Source organism: Sciurus carolinensis, chromosome 6 (assembly GCF_902686445.1).
Source record: "Sciurus carolinensis chromosome 6, mSciCar1.2, whole genome shotgun sequence".
NCBI lineage: Eukaryota > Metazoa > Chordata > Mammalia > Rodentia > Sciuridae > Sciurus > Sciurus carolinensis.
The window spans coordinates 37,465,499-37,487,065 of NC_062218.1; the positions used below are offsets into that span (position 1 = coordinate 37,465,499).

Here is a 21,567-nt window from a genome sequence, read left to right on the forward strand (position 1 = left end):
GATATAGCTGGTAGAGCACTTGCCTACCATGTGTGAGATTCTGGGTTCAATCTCTACTACTGAAAAAATAATCTATCTATCACATAAACTACTATCATTTATAGATACCCCCAAATTGTGTAGAATTATGGATCTGAACTAGAAAGCAAGACCAAAAGAAAACAATGTAAATTGTTGGTTGAAAAGATTAAAGATCAATTTTTCCCTTTAACTTTTCATTAATGTTGGTTATTGTGATTAATTTAAAACTCATGACTTGTTTTAAGTTACTCTTATTACATTTTATTAAATTTTAAAAATTGAATGTTGCTTTCCTCAGCTTTTAGAACTTGAAATGATGACATTAGATGATAGTGATACAAGATTAGAAAGGAACATCTCTTACTGTTTTCCTCGGGATCACTTATATTATTATGTTAGCATGTCAAAAGCGTGATGATGTCGAGAGTAAGGATGCTGTAACACCGGGGCCTGGGGACAGTAAGTAGGAGGCCCAGGACACCTAACAACTGATAGAGCTCTCTAATGGCTGTTTGTGACGCCTGGGCAATAAGTATATTCCCTGCCAAAAAACAGTGGTACAATGGGAATCATCTCACAGGATGATGGAAAAGTGAGTTAGGAGGGGGAAAATGTGGACTTCTTATTCAGGGAGAGTGTAAAATCACTGCACAGGAGTGAACTCTGGACTCCTGACTAATGTTAGGAGTTTTGGGGAGCCAAGTAGACTTTTGGGTTTTTTTTCCCCCAGCACCAGAATTTGTCAATTCAAATGACAATAGCTACTTAAACTGGTATTTTACAGCACTATTCAGGCCTGAGGTGTAACTCAGTGGTAGAACATTTGTGTAGTATACCCTGGATTTGATCTCCAGAATCCCTTCTCCCACCTGCCCTCTATCCCTCTCTCCCACTTCCCCCTCTCTCCCTCTCTCTCTCTCTCTGTCTTGCTGCCTCTCTTCCACACACACACACATAAAAATTAAAAATAAAGTGCTATTCAGCATATACTTTTCTATTTAGAAAACAAATTCCAATGTTTATGAAATCTAAATGATATATGAAGTATACAAATTCATGTAGGAAACTTGTATCAAAAATGATAAATCCATACAATAAAAAAAAAGAGTTCAAAAACAACAACAACAACAACAAAAAAAGATAAATCCAAACCTGATCTTAAGGAAGCAATCAGATGAACCCAGAATGTGAAACAGAGACTGGCTTAGATTCTTCTTAAAAATTTCATACCAGCCAGGTGTGCACACCTGTAATCCCAGTGGAGGCTGAGGCAAGAGGATTGCAAGTTTGAGGCCAGTCTCAGCAAATTTAGTGAGACTCTGTCTCAAAATTAAATATAAAGGGTTTGGAATGTAGCTCAGAGGTAGAGTACTCCTGGGTTCAATACTCAGTACAAAAGAGAGAGGGATTTCCTTAGATTGAAAGACACTAAAATAGTAATAATAATAGCGATCACAATATGTGAACCTTTTTTTTTTTTTTTTGCAGTGCTGGGAATTTGAACCCAGGGCCTTCTGCTTGCAAGGTAAGCACTCTACCAACCAAGCTGTATCCTCAGCCCCATGTATGGACCTTTTGAACCTTAATTGATTTCTGGATTTAAAAATAAACTACATTAAATGATCAGGAAAAAGTTGGGGAAATTTGAATATGGAATACATAATTCATATACATACTCATATGTGGTAAAATTGTTAATTTTTTGGTATAAAACTAATAATGTTATTATGTAAGAAAATAGAACGTATCTTTATTCTCATGGATGCTGTTATAACATTAAAAAGAAATTAGGAGTGGAGGGTTACTATGATTTAAATGTGTCCCCCAAAAGTTCATGTGTTGGAAATTTGATGCTGAAATTTATGTGCTGATATTTGAAGGCAAGGTCTTTGGGAGGTACTTAGAGTTATAATGCAGTAAAAAAGTCTTCACCAGATGCTAAGAGGTATTGTCAGAATTCCAGTCTTCAGAATCCTAAGCCAAATAAACTTTTAAAAATTCTTTAGAAATTACCTGGTCTCAAGTACTTTATTATAGTAACAGAAAGTGAACTAAGACAAGTGTCATGATGTTTGCAACATCTTTTTAAATGATTTAGCAAAAAGTTACATATATAATATATAATATTTTATATATACACATACAAAGAAAGAACTAGAGAGAAACCAAGTATGGCAAATATTAACAATGATTAATCTAGGGGAAGGGTATATGGGTGTTCCTTATACATTCTTTGAACCTCTCTGTAGATTGAGAAAACTTTATTATAAAAAAAGTTGTAGGAATTATATCTATATGCTTTAACATGTCACGTACAAATGAGTATTAAATTTTCATTTCATTTTTTTAGGTAAGTATATTATTGGCTACCTTTGCATTCTGTGCAGTGGTTCGTTTAAAAAAAGAACATATTTTGTTTTGCACTGTATGCTTCCCATAAGAAACATTCAGATGATAAATTTATAACCAACCACAGCCAAGTGCCCTTGAGGAATCACCTGTGTGGATACATCTGCAAACTCTCTGATGAAGAGTTCAGGGGCCACGTGCTTCATGTTTACCCCTAAGCGCTGCTTTGCTGTTCCTCTGGCCATGGTGTTTCTTTTGGCAAACTTTGCCTTTGCCATTTTTCTTGGCTGCTTGTGCTCTCATCCACCGCTTAATGGTATGATTGTGTGGGCTGACGCAGATTCTCCTGCGCTTGACGTGAAGGCTGCCAAGAAGGGAAGAAAAGTCATCACTGATAGAAAAAGCACAAATGTACAAAAAATCAGTGACTCACAAGCAGCCCCACCTTGGGGCACTGTAATCTCAGAGACTGAGTCCTGAAGCTGAGGAACAAAAACTTACGTTGTGAAGGGCTAACAGATTTGGCTCCATGGAAATATTACAGGCCAGGCTATCTGGGCAGTGACTAAACAGACTCCATTTTGCTCTGAGACTCCATGTTATGTAGAAAATGAGCTTCTCCGGTGGGAACACCTGCCTCTGTACCCATTATCAGTTACTTAGCATGACGTGTTTAGCAATACAAAATGACAATTCTTATGTGATGGAAAATTATTCTCTTTTGATTCCTATTTCTCCTAAACAATGCACCATGTGAACAGTGATGTCAACAATGATTTTGTGGATGTTAGTAACCATTCTTTAGTTTGTACCTAGGTGGGGTCGTTTTGACCTGCTTCCCCCTCTGCTGATGATTTCATGATGTTAGTTTGTAATTTTGAATCATAAACGGACACTTATGATTAATGTACTGATTTATGGTATAAAAACTCTGCAGGGCTGGGGAGATAGCTCAATTGGTAGAGTGCTTGCCTTGCAAGCACAAGGCCCTGGGTTCGACGATCCCCAGCACCGCAAAAAAAAAAAAAAAAAAAAAAAACCTGCAACCCAATGGTCGGGGTTGTTCTCCCAGTAGCCATTTTTGGGGCATTGTGTGAGACAGTCAGTCGGTCGGCTTAATAAAGATTCTCAAATTTGGACTTCTCAGTGGTGATTCGTCTGTTCTTAAGTTGTGCCCCAGAACAATATCCTGACTGCACACTTCTGCCTATGGTCCTTAGACAGCAGCAGAGAGCCTTCGAAGGGGAGGAGGAGTTGGGTGAGGATAAAGAGGAAGAGTAGGAGGAGAAAAGAAAGAAAAATGAAAGAAGAGAAAGAAGAGGGGAAGCAGGAGCAGGGATAAAGGAGAAAAATGAACAACAAAAACTAAGGGAAAACAATTCTCCCCGCTGCCCAAGCTTCACCCAACAAAGCCAACTCATCCTCAGCATCCATCTCTAACACATCCTTATCTGGAAGGGTTTTCTGGGTCCTCTCAGGTAAATGCCCTGATTTTCTCCCTGTGAGTCTTCAAGGTGAGAGTCACCTCTCTGTTGACACTTATTTCACTGTCTTTGATTTGGGTTCTGGTCTCATGTCGCCTACTGAAGTTTTGCCCCTTAAGGGAGGAACAGCCCAGGTGTATTTTTTTTATTTATTAATGAAATTATCTTTTTTTAGGAAGAAGTGTTTACTCTTTCGGATGAATCTTTATTTTTCTTTCTTTATTTATATGCAGTGCTGAAAATCAAACTCAGTGCCTCCCACATGCTAGGCAAGTGCTCTACCACTGAACCACAACCCCAGCCTCCACCCCCCCCAGGTGTATTTCTGAAAAGACTTTTTTCAAACTCTGTTACTCACTTCAGGTATGAAGTGAAAATTGTTCAAAATAAAGATGATCTGGATTTGTTTTCAACAAAACAATCCACTAAAATATTTTAGTTCTTCATTAAACCTCACTGAGGTATGGGTCTACAGTACAGCTCAGAATTGTGTTCATTTTCATTTTTCTATATGAAATTTTAAAATTGGGGTGGGAGAACCTTCAGACGGCAATCATAATTTCTGGTAACTAGAAGTTCTTGTTACAAAAAAATAGTGCAACCTTTAACCCTTCATCAAGTGCCAGCCACCTCTGATGAAATGTTATAAATCCTGCTGCCTCTGCATATATATGTATTTGTGTGTATTTCTATGACTTGATAAATTGAGCCCCTAGGCCCTGTTATTCAGGGGGGAATGTGGGAGTTAAAGAGTAGGCTTCTCCAGGTGCCCTAAGTGGCACTCTCAGATGAGATAGGGAGAGTGGGAGAGGTGATTGAACGTTAGTGTGATAAAGCCAGCCTGTGGGAGCACCTTAAGAGGACAGTATGTTCCCTAAGTGTATTAGACTGAGAGGGTTTCAATGAAAAACTGATTCTCACTATGGTCAACGGGTTTGCTATTATAGGAGAAAAGATGGCTGTAGCATTGCTGTGGAGGAAAAAAACCAGAAAGCTAGTTGAAGCTCCTACCCATTTTAAAGACTGAAACTCCTCTCCCTGTGGTGTCAGTAAGAACAAGAGTAAAGACTTCACTGACATCTCTGGTTACACATGAGAGAATCAGAACTCAGCTCTGTGATTACAGTAAGAGGTGCTGAGCTTCAGGGAGGGAGTTTGGCACTGGGGTGGAAGGAGAAAACCAGGGGGAATAGGCAGGAGGCATGCAGACAGATGAAGGGAAAACAGGCAGCAGCTCCCGTGGGGGATCCTTTTCAAGGCCCACCTGGTAAGGCCTCAGTTGCTTCGATGTAATTTAAAGGGGAAAATCAACTACCAGAACACAGCTCCCAAATCTGAGATGCTATGATGCTTAGAAGCCTGAAGTGTAACTGTTGTGGGAATCACACCAGAAGCGGCAAAAGGCACTCAAAGAATGAGAGAAACCAAATTTTACGCTGGCGGGCCCAGAGAGGATTAGCCCTCCAAAATTCTGAGTGCCCCTTACCAGTTTTTCACAACATTTATAGACTGCCTAGTGTCACACATTTTCTAGTCTAAAACGGCACATAACTGGGTACAAGGTTTCATAAAAACGATATATGATTGTGTGTAAGGGTTTCCAAGCGGGAAGTGTGTTTAGAAAAGCAGAGTGCGATGAGGGAGCCTGGCTCTTCTTACAAGGCCTTCAGTAAATCTCTAGCCGGAGCCTTCACGGGGGCGTTTACACTTCAAAGGGACGTGGTGAGCCTAGGGAAAGTCCTTTACATTCCAAAAGGAAGGAGCACATGGTGCTAATGAGTGTTCCTGAACCCAGCTGGCGGGAATGGGGAGGGGAACTCTCTCCCTCTCCCAGGCACCTATTCTTACAGACACAGCGTCCTTGGTTTACTTTACATCCACGCCTGGGGCAGTTACCCACGACATAACAACTGCCTGAAACTCGATTTGTAACCCATGTGTATTCTATCAGGACAAAAAGAATTGGGGTAATGTTGGGAAAGGAGGCAGCCTATTCCACACTCCTTCCCCGATCCCAGACCCCCAGCTCCATCATGTCCTGACAGGTGCCAACCCACCCCATTGTGAATTTCTGGGGAAGAGTTTTGACTCTAAGAAACCATGATTCTTTTCTCCACAGAAGGGTAGCTAGAAACAGTTCAATGGACGAATGGTGGTCCTGCCATGGAGCGTATACCTACGATTGTTCTCTAAACTTTATTTCCTCACTCCTTCCTCTAAAGGCAACAGCCCTTCACAACCCCTTCTGAAAAACCGTTCCTCTCCTAGACAACTTTATTTAATAATCCAAAAATTTTGCCAACTGATAACTTCTGAAGGATTCAAGAAACCTCAGTCCTCTGCCTGAGGTAACGATTTTCATTGTCTTTATGTTCAGAAAAAGCCTGAAGCTCTTTAGTGAAGTCATTGTAGAGGGGTTTAAGCAAGCAAACTGCTGTCTTAGGCATCAGAAGTTACAAATGAATTATTTTCAGGCAGAAAAGGAAAAGAAACCTAGTGAGTTCACTGTAAATTAATTTATATTAGTTAATTGTTATTTATATTTCCAGTATCAGCAATCTTTTCTGTATCTTATATATTTGCCTCTAACCTTGAAATCTTTGAACACAGTCAAGATTAAGGGACTATATTTTAGATAAGCAATGACGTGTTCTATAGTAAGAGAATTAGAAAAATAAGAATATCCTTATGTTGAATATCAGAAAATACAACAGGGAGGCTCTCTAATTTATGACTAAAAATATTTGAGTCAGAATTTCATTTCACTTGAGACCAGGTCCCAACTGCTTTGAATTTTTCAGCTTTTGTATCAGCACAGAGAAGTCAATTTACAAATTTCTGCTTGAACAAAGTAAATATTTTTAGATCCAGTTATTGGCTTTATAGTTTCCCTTGAATTAAAATTGAGTCCTTTTTAAAACGTAGACTCATCTTTCTTATCTACTTTTCCTTATTAAAATGAGGATTGGCTTTATTTTTGCTCTTATACCTTTTGGATCTCTATCTGATACCTGCTTCTCCCAAAGAAACGTCTCTGAAAATTCTGGTACCAATGGTGCACTCTGGCAATTCCCAGAGTCTTTTGGTCTTAAAACCACACCAACTTCCTCTAGATTCTCTAAGCCTCCCTGGAGTCCCTTGTAAAATTCTCACAGCTCCTTTAGTCCAAAGTCCTGAATGCCAGAAAGGAGGAAGAAATCTACAGCAGTTGGAACTTCTGAGGGCAGCCAGAGCAGAGCCTTAGGCAGATTTAGTTCCTGTGTGAACCCCACAAAAACATCCAGATGATTCCAATTAACTAGAACATGGGCTGTGAATTGCTTTTGAATTTTTCACTCTCCAACTATTACCAACAGTATTTATTAAAGACTGGTAGAATCTTGGCCAAGCAGTACTAAAGAGATTTTCTTTAGACAAGTGAAAACTTGAAGCACCCCTCAGAATGCACCTCATTACTATGCATGATTCCCAGGATTGCCCCAGGTTATATTGGCTTCCAGTGACTAAACTGAACCATCTGAGCTGATGGATCCTGTGCAGTGCTGGAACTGTGGAAATTCTAGAGTTCTCAGTCCTCTCCCTTCTCCCACAGATACACTCATGCTTATTAAAAGTTTGGACTAATAATTATCTCCTTTCCCAAATCTGATTCCAAGTATAGTTTTTAACTTTATTAGATCTCAGATCATTTTGACAATCTTATAAAACCTATGGACCTTCTCCCCAGAAGCATGTTCAGAGGTTCATACACAAGAATTCCCAGGAGATCACAGTCCCATTACCTGAAGAAAGCTAATTAATAAAAATTTTATAAATTCTCACTCTGATCTTTAAAGAACCTTTGTCTTAGAGCAGTGTCTCTTAAAGTTGAGTAGCGAATATATTCCTCTAAAAGGGGGGGAAATGTATCTGCAATCCCGAGATTGTTCAGATCATGGGAGATGGTCTGTAGAACCAAGCTGGATAAGTTGTCTTCCAGAGACTCAGGGGTGCAGAGCCCATGGAGTCACCGCTGCATCCCCAGCACATGGAATGATACTTGGTATATAATTGCTGATCAATAAATATTGATTGGATTATTGATGAAATAAATTTTTTCTGATATTCAACATAAGGATGTTCTTGTTTTTCAAATTCTTTTACTGTAGAACATATCATTACTTATCTAAAATGTTCAGGCATAAGTAATGGAGATATTTATTTATAGTCCAAAGAAATGGATACCAAGTGGCTCACTAGTATCATATAAAGCCACAAATGATGTGAAATCCAGAGAGCCAGGGAGATGCCTTCCCCAGAAGGCAATGGAGTTTTGGGAGAATCATTTATGGTTGGCCCCACTATTCTTTTTGAATGACTTTGAGATACGTAGTGTTCTGAACCAAGAGATCTGGGTGCACATCTCAATTCTGCCATTCCCTAGGTGTAAGACATCAGGTGAACTATGTCCTTCCAGCCAGGCTTTCTTCTGAATGTGACAGGGAGATAATCTATGCCTTCTTCCAAGCATTCCCGTCAGAACTCAGATTTGCTAAATTTGTAGTTCAGGATTCAGAGCTTCTGCAGAGATGTTAAGTATATATAAATCTAAGGTTTCTAATGACTGAGCTAGGGTGGGATGGGAAGGGTAGGAGCAATAAGAGGGTTCACATGAGCCAATACCCCACCCCAGAATAAAAACCAGAGCATGGGCTGGGGTTGTAGCTCAGTGGTGAGTGCCTGCCTGTCCTGCCCAGGTCTGGGTTCACAGCACCATGAAAGAAAACCAAAAACAAACAAATGAACAAACAAAAAACAGAGAAGGACATGAAATGGAAAAGAACCAAAGAAACGCTATTTTGTTCTGACCTGACTCCACTGTATGCCTGCTTATATTGTTCTCTTTTCAGCCTCTTGACAGCTGTACCTATGTTGACAGTACAGTGGGACAATTCCACATCCCTAAGGCCCTGATGTATAACAAAATGACTCTGAAATGTATGACCAAAACAATTCTCTCCCATAATCAAAATATCTGTCTCCACAGGGTCTCTCTGACCTACACGTGCCTCAGTTGTTCTTGTGGTTTTTACTTTATAAACTCTGTACTTCCAAAATTCAGGTGCCAGGAGTTCTTTGAGGTGTTCGCCTGCTCCCAGTTGTTTGCCTAATATGCTCGTTAAAAAAGCCTTTTTTCCCTTTCAACTTGGCTCAGTTTGCGTGGTGGTTTGCAATTCTCTGCACTCCATAACAGACATTTGTAATTGGAGCACATGCAGCACTTGCGACAGGTACAGACATTGCCACGCTGCTTTCTGAACCTGATAGTACACTCCTTATCAGGAGAGTGAAAATGACAGCAACTCAGATGTTTGCCAGGAAAACGTTACAGTTAAAGCACGACACATAACAGAATCACCTTTCGATTGCTGCTTTGTTTTATCATTCAAGATCTCTTGTTTTGCTTAGGAAAGTTGTGAATATTTTCTGGCCATGGAAGGCATTGAGCTCTAGCCCAGCACTGCAGTAGGGGGAGCTTGAAGTCCAGTATAAGGCTGAGGACATTTACTCCAGGGAGCCTGGGGCTCAAAGGACAGAATATTTACTCTTCCTTTGTTTGGATGGATATTTATGTGCAGTGTATCAGGCAAAGCCTGTCGATCTACTGTTAGTTGGTCTGGGAAATAATCAGCATGTAGACAACCCTACTGAAGGTTTCACTCACATGACAGCTGCCAAGTCACAGTCCCCATCAGCTCTCTGAATGCGACATAAATTCACTCTTTCCAGAAGTCTCCTGGAAATGTGATGAGAAACCTCAGTGCAACAGCTGGAAGCAATGGGAAGTATGGCTAAAAGGAGAAAAGAAAGGAAATATCACATCTATGGTTCACAGAATCCTGACATAGTTCTCATCTTAAAGATTCCATAGAATATTTAACTCCGTCAAGCAGTTAATTAATCCTCTCAAGTGAGGTCAAACAGCCTTTGTGAATTCAGAGGCCGGCAGGATGAAACTTTAGCTTCTGGAACTTATACTGTATTTATGGGAGATAAAAATCAAAGGGACAAATCAAGTTATGGAGATGAAAAAAGGTGTGGCCAACGGGGTTGCAGACTGACTTGATCAGAGATGAAAAGTCAGGGCAATGGCGTTCCATGCAATGCAGTTGGGAAGAGAGAGACTTCATGGGCCCCTGGAACATTTTGAGTTTCCCAACAGGGAAAGATGAAAGACATGGCTGAATGTTAAAGGATCTGGATGGGTGGAGGAAAATAAAGACTTGTGAAGACTAAGGGAAATGTGTGGTTAACGGTTCTGAAGCAGAAAAGCCCAAGGCACATTAAGTATATGGAGTAAAATAGACCATGTTTCCTGAATTGAGTAGCTAGAAAGGTGAGTGATGGAAGATAAGGTTCAAAAGACACTGAAGCCACACCATTGAGGCCACATATGTCAGCATAAGGAGGCTTGGTTTTTATGAAAAGGGGCCTCAAAGTTTGAGAAAAGGGAGAGTGTTTAGGAAAATCCATCCTGCAGCTATAAGCAAGATGGATTAAAGTGGAGAGTGAGTGGAGCAGAAGGTGAGGTGAGAGGCGATTTTGTCATCTAGATGTAAGGCATTCACAGCACAAATATGAAAAGAAATATGATTCCCAAACTAAATTATGTATTTGCAAATTCCTATATGCCACATGACACAGCATTCTCCCATCTGTCCCGTTCTACCAAGTAGGTAGTAAATAAAACAAATTATAAATCAACAGTGACTGCAGGTGGTAGCCTCATGTAGAACAAGTTAGCTCTTGAGTTGGGGGTTAAAAGAAACACCTCTGTTGGGCAAGCCCAAGATGACTATATTTAGTCTCCCTGTCCAGGATTTCAACAGGCTGTTTTCCATGTGTAGTCAAAGTCATGAGCACCTGAATTAACATATGTATTCAAGATCATAAACATTTGCTTGTGAACTCATACCCACTTATGCAACCAGCTGGCAATGTGCCTTCTTTGGCCTGCATATTTAAAAAAGCCTATGGAAATGGTTCAGGGGGCTAAATGAAACTGAGGCAAAAATGGGGCTGAAGCTGGAGTCTGGGGGCTGCTGCTGCCTCTGAATAAAGAATGTCTACTATCCCAGCTGCATCTTGCATCATCTTCCACCTGCCAGAAGCCTGAATATGTTTCCAAGGGTCTGAACCTCCATCCAGCAACCTCTCAGTGTCACCTCTAAGCAATGGAAGTCCTTGGGAGGGGGGGGTTCTCTGTATCCATCTCTTACCCACATGTAAACATCTGGCCTATTTATAGCTTTGGAGAAGAGAAGGAGCTGGACTATGAAGTGTAAAATATCTATGTCACTTTCTAGGTATCAAAACTTTTGGTTACCATTCATTAAATCATTTATTCATCCAATTATTCAACAAATGTTTACTGAGCAGTGAAAATGTTTTAGGCAAAAATTAGTCACTGGGGTAATACAAAGATAAATAAGAAAATATGTTCCTATTCTCAAGAGGCTGTAGTAGAGGAGTCAGATTTGTAACTAAACACTGAGGATTCAAACCCATTGTTTCATGTAATTATACTTCTGGAATTCTGTCTTTAAACAGATTCACACAAGTTGTAAGGACATGTGCACAGCTGTTTACTATAGAAAAACAGCAGAGAATGTCTAAATATCTACCAAAATAAATAAAAAACTATTGCAACAGACAAAGAAGTTCATTGCATACTGATAAAAGGGTCATATTAACAGGAATATATAACAATTATAAACATATATATCCAACATCAGAGTACCTAAATATCTAAATTAAATACTGAGACATCTGAAGGGAGAAATAGCAATACAATGGTAGGAGGAGACTTTATTATTCCACTTTCAATAATGGATAGATCACGTAGGTAGGAAGTCAGTAAGGAAACATCTAACTTGAGCAACACAATAGACTAAATGAACTGAGCATGGTGGTATCATACACCTATAATCCCAGCAACTCAGGAATCTGAGGCAGGAGGATTGCAATTTCAAGGTCAGCCTCAGCAACTTAGTGAGACCCTGTCTCAAAATAAAATAAGAAGGGCTGAAGATGTAACTCAGTGGTTGAGAGTTCCTGGGTTTAACCCCCAGTACTGCAGGAAAAAAAAAGTGATTGTCACATCAGTAAAATTCTAAAAGTATTTATTGTCTGTCCTCATAGTATCTGACCTCAGGGTGCTTACACTGAGCAGGCAGTCTTCTAACCTTATCTTACTGGACCTTCCTACTTCATTTGACAGTTACCCTTCTTCCTTAAAAATTTCCTTATCCCTTGTTTACTAGTCTCTCATAATTCTCCCAATACTGAGAAATTCTTTTCTCTGCCTCTTGAACACCTCCTCCTTTGCTCTGTCTCCTCAAAGCTCCATCCCTAACATACTGCTCTTTTCTTTCCACATCTTCTCTTGCTTTAAGTCACTACTAGTCAGTATCTTCAAAATACCTGCAACCTCTACCCAAATACTCTGCCACATATCCAACGATGGTTGAAAATGCACTTGGATATCCCACAGGCACCCCTACTGAAGACATCTTCTCCTGTCACTTTTAATCGACTTCCCTTTTCCTTTTCTCATCTCATGTAATCACCCTGTACCATTATCCAAATCAGAAATCCGTGGATCATTCCATCTTCCTCCTGCACTCCCCGTAGCCAGCCACAAACTCCTGTAAATTGTATTTCCTTAACGTTTCTCAGATCTGTCTTCTCTCCATCCCTGTTCCCACTCCTCATTCAGGGGCATGTCAGCTGGCTTCTGAACTACCGAGCCTGCATGTGTCTCCTTCCAATCGTTCCTTTTCCCATTTGGGTCTGTGGTCCCACAGCACTCTGCTTTCCTATACAGTTAAGTCTTTACTACATATGACTTTCTTGACTACTCCACAGGACATCTCTGGACCCCATCACATAGCACAGTGCCTGACATAAGTGGCTAAAGAAGTGTTGAATCAAAGTTAAGCTCTGATGTAGTCTTATATTAATGTTTAATTTTATCATTTTCAAATGCTTTTAATATAAATATTAAATATTTTCTTTTTTAAAATATTTAATTTTTTAATATTCTCAGTTTTTGGTCAAAGTTTTGTGCTCCAGATTTTCTAAAATATCAGTGTTTTCCTGTAACGCCATGCTTCCATATTCAAGCAATTAGGAGTCATCTCAATACGATAAATTGTTTGTTGATTCAATATTTTTAAGATAATACTATTCGTATCTGATTAAAAGCATTACTGTTTGTCTTACTTATTATGGTTTTGTTTCTATTAATTCTGTTGGTTTGGGTTATTGTCATTATTGTTTTCAGTATAAAATTCCAGCATTAAATGGATGAGTGCTTTGCCAGAAATTTTGGTCCCTGTTCTAGTGCTGCTATCCAATTTTGGTCAGTAGAGGGCTCCAAAGATGTCACAGTGCTCCAGACCTGGTAAGACCAACATTGAAGCACTACATACTACATTTGCGATACAAAAGTTAGATGCTGGATTTTAAGAAAAGGACCCTGCTGTTGTGGAGAGGTGACGCAGCTTCCTCTCTTAATTGGATGTATTGTACAGTATCTTGTCATTCAGAGTGTGGTTCCCAGAGCTGCCCAGTGGCAGCACCTGGGAGCCTAACAGGAGTGGAATGAAAAGCACTGTCACATAGAACACAGCAAAACAGAAACACAGTAAAGAATTGTGCACACCATTGTTAGAAAAATGATTTGCTCAGTTGTTGGCAGTGTCTCAAGGTCATGGGTGCAGTTTTAAAAGGGCAATAAATAAATATGCATAATATTCAGAATGTGGTTGATTAGAAGCACATCTGCCCATTCTGGTGGACCTCATACCTTAGTGCAGCCATGTCACACTGTGGATGCCCACAGAGCTGCTCATCACTGTCACTGAGAGGGCAGTATGCCTCACCCGACCATGATGTATGAAATGGCTATGCCCAAATAAAATCCTCCCAGATATTTTCGGGAACCCTGGAATAATGTTTGGGGAATGGAGAGTGGGTGGAGGATTTCTTTTAACTTCAGATGAAGATATTTGGTCACTTACAGCATAGACACTAGAGTGATCAATGGATGGTATTTAAAAGGTTTGGATAATTTTGGACATGCTGAAAGGCTTTATAGCACACTACTTATGCATGGGGAGGCAGACAACCAAGTTTAAATCCTGGCTCTGTCACTTTTCAGCCTTTTAGTCATGCTTTTATTTAAATTGTAAATTTTGGGTGAGTTACTTACATATTTAATTCTGTGTTCTAGTTCTTTCATCTGTAATATGAAGACACTAGTAGCAGCTACCTCATGGGGCTGTTGTAAAGACTATATGAGTTTATACATTCAAGTGCTTAGTAAAAAAGAAATATAAGAATTTATTTACTTTTGGTGCTAGAAATTGAACCCAGAACCTGGATCATGCTAAGAATATGCTCTACCACTGAGAGGCAACTCAACCATTCTTTTTTGATTATTTTAATTTTAAAAACTAGCAAGAAACAGAACCCTGTGGGAGGGGAGGGAAAGGAACTAACACTGAGTACCTATTATATCCAGATGCTTGTACACATTGTGTCATTTAATCATGAGAATAACTAGGTAAGAAAAGCATTTTTATTCCTGTGTTACAGATAAGGAAACTGGGGCTTAGGTACTTTCTCAAATCTATGTAGTCTTTTAGAATTCAAAGCCCACAATTTTCCCATAGACCAGCACTTCTCAAATGGGGTTTTATAGACCTCTGGTAGGGACACTATAGATGTGTTCTCCGTATCTGTGAACTCTTCTGGCAATTTCAAATTTTCAATATCATTTCTATGATAACCTTTAAACAGACATGCTCTGGCTCTCCTGGAGGATTGACTCAAGAGTGCACTTTGAGGACATTTGAAGATTGCCTTATATTTGTGATGGTGTAGTTACAATGCCATAGTACCTTAACTGTCCCAGACCAATCAGAAAAGAATAGTGAACTTCACAATGCACTCATGCTAAGGGATGGCCAAATTACATCATCACGGTTCAAACAGAGAAAGGTGGGAACTAGCACTTCTGGCTCTGTACCTGGTGGGGTATACCTTAGACTCAAGCTCAAAATCTGTCCCTCAAGCATTGGGCCTTAATCACAGTTGGAATGGCGACTTTAATTTCAGCTATACCTTGACTATTGTGTCAAACTAATGTCACTATGTTGAAATCTCGCCTTTTAGTTGTGCTTTTATTTAAATTGTAAATTTTGCTTTTATAGATGCAGAAGAGATTGATAACCTCACAAGAGACTTGTACCTGGTTTTATGCTCATATATCAAGTAATGCAGTAAAATAATTCAAAAGGCAACATTGAGAATGAAGAGGGGCCCATACATACTCATATTTGAGAAGATTTCTATTGTATCACACTGCTTTTCTAGACATAGAAAAGGACATTTAAAAAACATCCAGAGCTATAACATAGATACAACTGCATTCTGGAGCAAAAATTTAGACACTTAACCTAGCAATGACGTAGGATTCAGGGAACGCAGGATGTTGTATTTTAATAGGAGGGCACACCTGGAGAGAAATGAAGGAAGGCAGATATTTGGGGCTGATCCTATCAGATCTCTGAGGAAGCAGTGCTGGGGAAGTGAAAAGTCCCAACTACGCAAAACAACTTTCAAGAACAAATGTATATTCTTGGTAATGCTCCCTAGTGAGTGTCTGTGACAAGCCAAAGGTTAGGGTTTCTTTTAGGATGCAAGCAGCAAGTCTCAAGCAAGTATCTGTGTGATTCGGGAGACATCCCAATGACTTTGAGAAAGTAGGTTGGCAGTAGGAAGACAATTTGGTACAGAATGAAGCAAAATCACCCAACTTTCAGTTTTCAGTTGTGCTGAACACAACTGGAGCCTTTGGCTTCATGTACAATAAAAGGAGGCAGTTCCATAAAGCCCTAGATTGTGGATTTAAATGATCTGGCTCAGGGCCACTGAAATTGGATGATAAACATGTTTATGGAGTCAGTATTGAGTTCCCAGAGCCAACAACCACATCAGCAGATGTGGAGTGTGCCCTCCCTTTGACCAGAATACAAGGCTTTTAATTATGAATAAAGTCAACTGCTTCCTGATTGATTGGTGCAGAACACTTTGGGAATGCCAACTATTGAACCATCACAAGACAGCCTTTTAAGACACCATTAAGATAATGGAACAGCTTTCTGCCTGAAATAACAAAATGTATTCTCTAAAGTCCCACACTGACACGGGTCATTTCCTTATCCTGACCTCCAGCCTGCAACAACTCTCATGGCCACCAAGTCCTTCCCTGGCTGCTGAGTGTCCCCCTTGTCCCTCCACCCCTCCTTATCTGGTCTTCCACCTCCTCCCTGGAACCTGAATCAGTGCCACCCACAGGGCATCTGGTGTACACACAAACACACACACACACACACACACACACACACACACACACACACACATCTGCTAAGGAGGGCAGTGGTGTTGCCTCTCTCAGTTCTGCAACTGTTCTCAGCCCTACCTGTATTTCAGCCTAGCATCACTTATATTACAAAAGCAGAAGACTGAAGCTTCTCAGAGCACGGGGCTTTCCTATGTTCCAAGCTGCCTTAGGTAAAGCCCCAAGACTGAAACTCACTGTCAACGCCTATTGTACCTTTAAACACCTCTGCATCTTGATGTCCACTCCATGCTCCCCGGTCACCCCCACCAGTACTCAGTCCCTTGTGAGACTTGGTTCTGCGTAAGGCAGAGCCTCCTTCATTCCCCTCGGCCCCCTCTGCCTACCCTTGCCTATCTCCCTGTCCTGTTGGAGGGCCATTGTGGGGACAGCTGGAAATAGATCAGGAAAACGGAACAGGGCACACCTTCATTCCACAGCCTCAGTGAAAAACATGAACTTGGTGGAGTTGCCAAAACTAGGAGTAAAACCTGATTCAGTAGACCTTTGAGAAACAGTGAAAGATCTAATATTCAATGGTTAATTTTTCTGAAAAAATGTTATGGAAACAAAATGACAAACTTTTGTTTCATCTTGATAAAATAGATTGATACAAATAAGAGAGTATCCAGGTTATTTCCTCTATGTATTTATTTAAGCCTGGTATGTTGATGAATTATATTGAGGATCCCAAAAATGGTCTACAGACTATGCAGTTAATGTGATATGGGGGAAAGGGACGGAGGTATACAGAGGGACAAAAGACAGAACTTCTTACTTTGCCAGGATATGTGAAATTATTGTTCCCAGATCTATCTTTCTTTCCTTCTTTTCTTCCTTCCTTCCTTCCTTTGTTTCTCTCTCTCTCTCCCTCTCTCTCTCTCTCTCTCTCTCTCTCTTTCTTTCTTTCTTTCTGTGCTGGGGTTGGAACCCAGAGCCCTGTGTATGCCCTACCACTGAGCTACAGCCCTGATCTGATTTTTAAAGAGAAGTTCTAAATCTAATTTGTATGTATGTATATATACTGGTGCATGCATGTGAAATCTGTTTTAAAATGTTGACTCAGTTTTATAAAAGGCAGGCCAAACAAAATTTATATTCCACCTCTGCTGTAGATTTAGAGAATCTGTTCAGAGTAAAGCTTAAGAAAAGACAACTGGTAAGTATTAAGTTCCAATATATTTAGGGTTTCCTAAATAACATAATGAATGCTATCCTAGTCCAAATGCAGTAACAATGCTCACATATATGCTAGCAACTCACAAGTTAAATCCTCTTTGATATAATTTGCAAGGTTCAATCTCCTTCCTTCTTCCCTTTTTAAAGGCCAAACTGAAGTTTCGGTGTTTTAGTATCCACAAGGCTAACTTTGCTCAGGAAATCAGCAGCTTATCTACCCCTGACTGAGTCAGTCCAATCTATCTCCTCCAGGAATGTGCACACTTGTGTTCAGACAGTTTGCCGGGTTGGGGCAAGGAGGGAGACGGATGAACAATAGGGTCTTCACTCCAACCTCCAACTGGGAATATTCTAAGACACTGTTGTCAGGAAGGGAATCACAGCTGTAAGCTGTACCCACAGGGAAGGGTCATCCACTAGTTGGCAGATTCCTTATATTCTTGTTAAAATGAGGTTCCTTCCTGAAATTGCTTAGAGATCTAGAATTTAAACCTATGCCATTCTCTCACAGATAATCAGAAATCACTGAAAAATTCCTGCCTGAGGAGACAGAGATACCTGCCCCACCTTACTGCTTCCTTCCACTACCATTTTGGGAGGCACCCACCTCCCACTGGAGGCCCAAGTGGCCCCCCACTCACCTTCCGAGGTTTTAAGAGCCACACAGACAGCCAAGGCCACGATGGTGAGTCCTGACTGCTGCATTCCTGCCTGATCCTCTGGCTGGTACAGCACCGCAGGAGAGGCTGTGAGATCAGGAAATGAAGCTAAAGGTGTCCTCAGGTGCAGGACAAGGGGAGAAGTAAGCCAGGTAGCCCCGCCCTGGGAGGTGCTCAGGGCATCTGTTGCCATGTTTCTTTTCTTACAACCAGGTGCCTGCCTGAATTGTCAAGCTCCCAACCTGTTGTGTGTTCACACCACCTGGGGGTCAGAGGACATCAGTGGCATCTGGCAAGGTCCCTGTAAATTGTGGGTATGCATCAGAATCACTTGGGAACCATTAAAAAAAAAATAGCAATCTATGTGAGTGCCCTTCTGCACACACACCTATAAAGCAGATTCTGAAGTAGGGGACCAGCCATTTGAATTTCAAAAAAACTCCTTAGATGATTCTGATGAACACTTCTGTTGAGAACCACTTGCCTACAAGGAATTGGTTTTTAGTAGCTTGAGACCATGAGTTTCTGGGGACAAGGGTAACAAGTCATAAAAAAATTATCTCTGGGGAAAGATATGGAAAAATTCTACCTCCCTCCGTCTTGGTTCACAGCCAGATTGTTTCCAGTGAAACTTTTAGCTTATTTTTGACTGAGGCAGGTAGAGGGCAGAACTTATAGAGAGCCCCAGGGCAGTATAGGATCATGGTTCTAGGCCAGCGTTGCTGCTCATCAGCTTCATGAAGACACATGTTTTAACGCTACCTCATCTACTATTTAGTTGTATGATCTGGGAAATGTACTTTATTTTTCCATAAGTAGCAAGTCAGTCTGGACAACCTCAGAAGTTTCTTCCTGCTTCCTCTAGAACTGTGCTGTTCCACTAGTCTACACATAGCTCATGAACACTGAAATGTGGCTAGCCCAAATTCACATGTATCATAGGCGTAAAGTACACACCAGATTTCAAAGATGGAGTATATAAAAATAATATAATCCCATTTGTTTACAATAAAAAAATAAAATTAAAATAATATAAATGATCTCATTAATAATTTTTATATTGACTACATGTAATATTTTGGACATATTGGGTTAAATAAAATATATTATTAAAATCAATTCACCTCTTTCATTTTTACATTTTTAAATTACTGCAATGTTTCTAATATTTTTGTTCTTTCTGCAACTCATAGGGAAACTTAATCCTCATTGTAACAGTGTCGAGAAGTTGGGAAGTGTTTAGGTCCTGAGGGTGGTGCCTTCCTGAATGGAAAAATACCCCAATGAGGAGAGTGGGTTGCGTGTCTTCTGCTCTTCTGCCATCTGAGGACACAGCATTGCTCTTCTCCAAAAGATGAAGTGATAAGGCATTGGAAAGAGAGGCTGACACCCTGGAGTGCCAACATCTTGATCTGGCACTCCCCAGTCTCTATAATGTTACAGAAGAAATTTTCTGTTCATTAACTTACCCAGTCGTAGGCGTTCTGCCATAGCAACACAAAATGGACCAAGACAATTATATACACAATAAAGACCCAGAATATTTTAGATTACACACATAGATCACTATGGGTTTATAGTGCAATTGGACACTGCTGCTTTAGAATGAGATGAAAGGTGATTATTGGGTAACGGGAGTCACTATTAATCCAACAGGACAAAATTTACACAGGTTTAATAGGGGCCTGACAAGGAAACTGGAACCCTCATGAGCCTAGGATTAGATAGACCCTCTGCACTCCAGGGTACACCTCTCATTTGCTTCTTTATTTGATAGAATGCCTTCTCTTTCATTGCTGTGTGTTTCTTCTGCTAAGAAATGCTACTGTGTTCCTACTGGGAAGAAGGCACAGGGGACAGAACCAAGGGACTTGGGTGGTACAGGGGCTACTCTTGAGTTACCATCATTTTCTCTCTCTTTCCTTCACACTCCTTCCTGAGGGCACTGGTGTATGATGGTGAGTCGGTTAGGGGCTACTGGAGGACAGTTGGCATAGCATGTAGAATCAAGAACATTAAAACTTTCATGAGATTACCATCGCTGGACTCACAACTTGGGGCAGGTATCCTCATCCTCTTGTTAAAAAGAAAAACTGACACCCACAAGCAGGAACCTTTAAGCCACAAAATAATGCTATGAACCAAGACATGAATGAGAGGAACACTGAGTAGATTAGTTTTAATCAAGGTGAGGGGAAAATTGAGTTGTGGGATTTTTGTCTGAAGAGAACATGGTACAAGCTATGATTATGAGGTACACATGTCTGTGTGTGAGAAGGGTGCTCACTAGCCCGGCATGGACCAGCACTAAGTAGGAAAGAGCCCCAAAGTGTTGGCATATTAGACAGCTTTGTGTTAGTACAAAAAATACCTGAGGGCTGGGGAGATAGCTCAATCGGTAGAGTGCTTGCCTTGTATGCACAAGGCCCTGGGTTCTATTCCCAACACCGCAAAAAATAAAATAAAATAAGATAAAAAAATAAAAAATACCTGAGACAGTTAACTTCTAAAGAGAAAAAGGTTATTTAGCTCATAGTTTTGGAGATTCAAGGGCATGGCATTGGCATTTCAAGTCTCAGCTGTGTAACATTATGTTGAAGGTGCCCATGTATGTGGAAGAAGCTTATATCACCTTATAGGAAATCAGAGACTGCCATCCCACAGCCCCTTCTGAGGGCACACCTCCAATAACCTGAGTATGTACATCTAGGACCCACCTCCAAAATTCCCACCACTTCCCAACTAGCACTACCCCAGAGAGCAAGACTTTAGTAAAGGTGGATTTTTAGAGGACACTCAGATCACATCCAAACTGTAGCAGGGTGATTCAGAACTTCTATTATTTAAATTTATTATTATTATTATTAGTAGTAGTAGTAGTAGTAATACTGGAGATTGAATCCACAGGTGCTTTACCATTGAGTCACATCCCCAGCCCTTTTATTTTGGGTTGGGGGGCATACCGGGGATTGAACTCAGGGTCCCTTGAACACTGAGTCACATCCCCAGTCCTATTTTGTATTTTATTTAGAGACAAGGTCTCACTGAGTTGCTTAGCACCTTGCTTTTGCTGAGTTTGGCTTTGAACTCGAAATTCTCCTGTCTCAGCCTCCTGGGCTGCTGGGATTACAGGCATGCTCAACCGTTCCTGGCTACAGCCCATTTTATTTTTTATTTTGAGACAGGGTCTCACTAAGTTGCTTAGGGCCTTACTAAGTTGCTGAGGCTGGCCTCAAACTTTTGATGCTCCTGCCTCAAACTCCTGGGTTGCTGGGATTATTTAAATATCTTTAACTGGGCTTAGGGCTTTTAAAACTAAATGAGAAGAAGATTGGGAAATATGTGACATTAGGGACTAGGGCCAAGTTAGAGGACAGAGATATAGAAGGAATCACTTTGAGAATATAGGACCCATGGCTTCTTGTTT

At 40.5% G+C, this 21,567-nt stretch overlaps 1 protein-coding gene across 1 annotated transcript; it reads right to left on the minus strand.

Annotated features, from left to right (window-relative positions):
* Window positions 1–937: 937 nt before the first annotated feature.
* On the minus strand, window positions 938–18,243 carry Ccl28 (C-C motif chemokine ligand 28). The gene is made up of 3 exons (XM_047556154.1): window positions 18,123–18,243; window positions 9,559–9,685; window positions 938–2,734 (listed from the first exon to the last, which is right to left on the minus strand). Exons 1-3 carry the CDS (start codon window positions 18,184–18,186, stop codon window positions 2,557–2,559), a joined length of 369 nt encoding a protein of 122 aa, XP_047412110.1. The 5' UTR covers window positions 18,187–18,243; the 3' UTR covers window positions 938–2,556.
* Window positions 18,244–21,567: the final 3,324 nt, after the last annotated feature.

Bases quoted from the DNA above. Each gene is read 5' to 3' on its own strand.
- Ccl28 (XM_047556154.1), bottom strand. From the start codon at position 18,186: ATGCAGCAGTCAGGACTCACCATCGTGGCCTTGGCTGTCTGTGTGGCT. The intron at 9,686-18,122 runs GTGAGTGGGGGG...TTCTCCTTTTAG, and splicing joins GGCTCTTAAAACCTCGGAAG to CCATACTTCCCATTGCTTCC. The intron at 2,735-9,558 runs GTGAGTGAAACC...CCTTCTTGGCAG, and splicing joins TGTGACTTGGCAGCTGTCAT to CCTTCACGTCAAGCGCAGGA.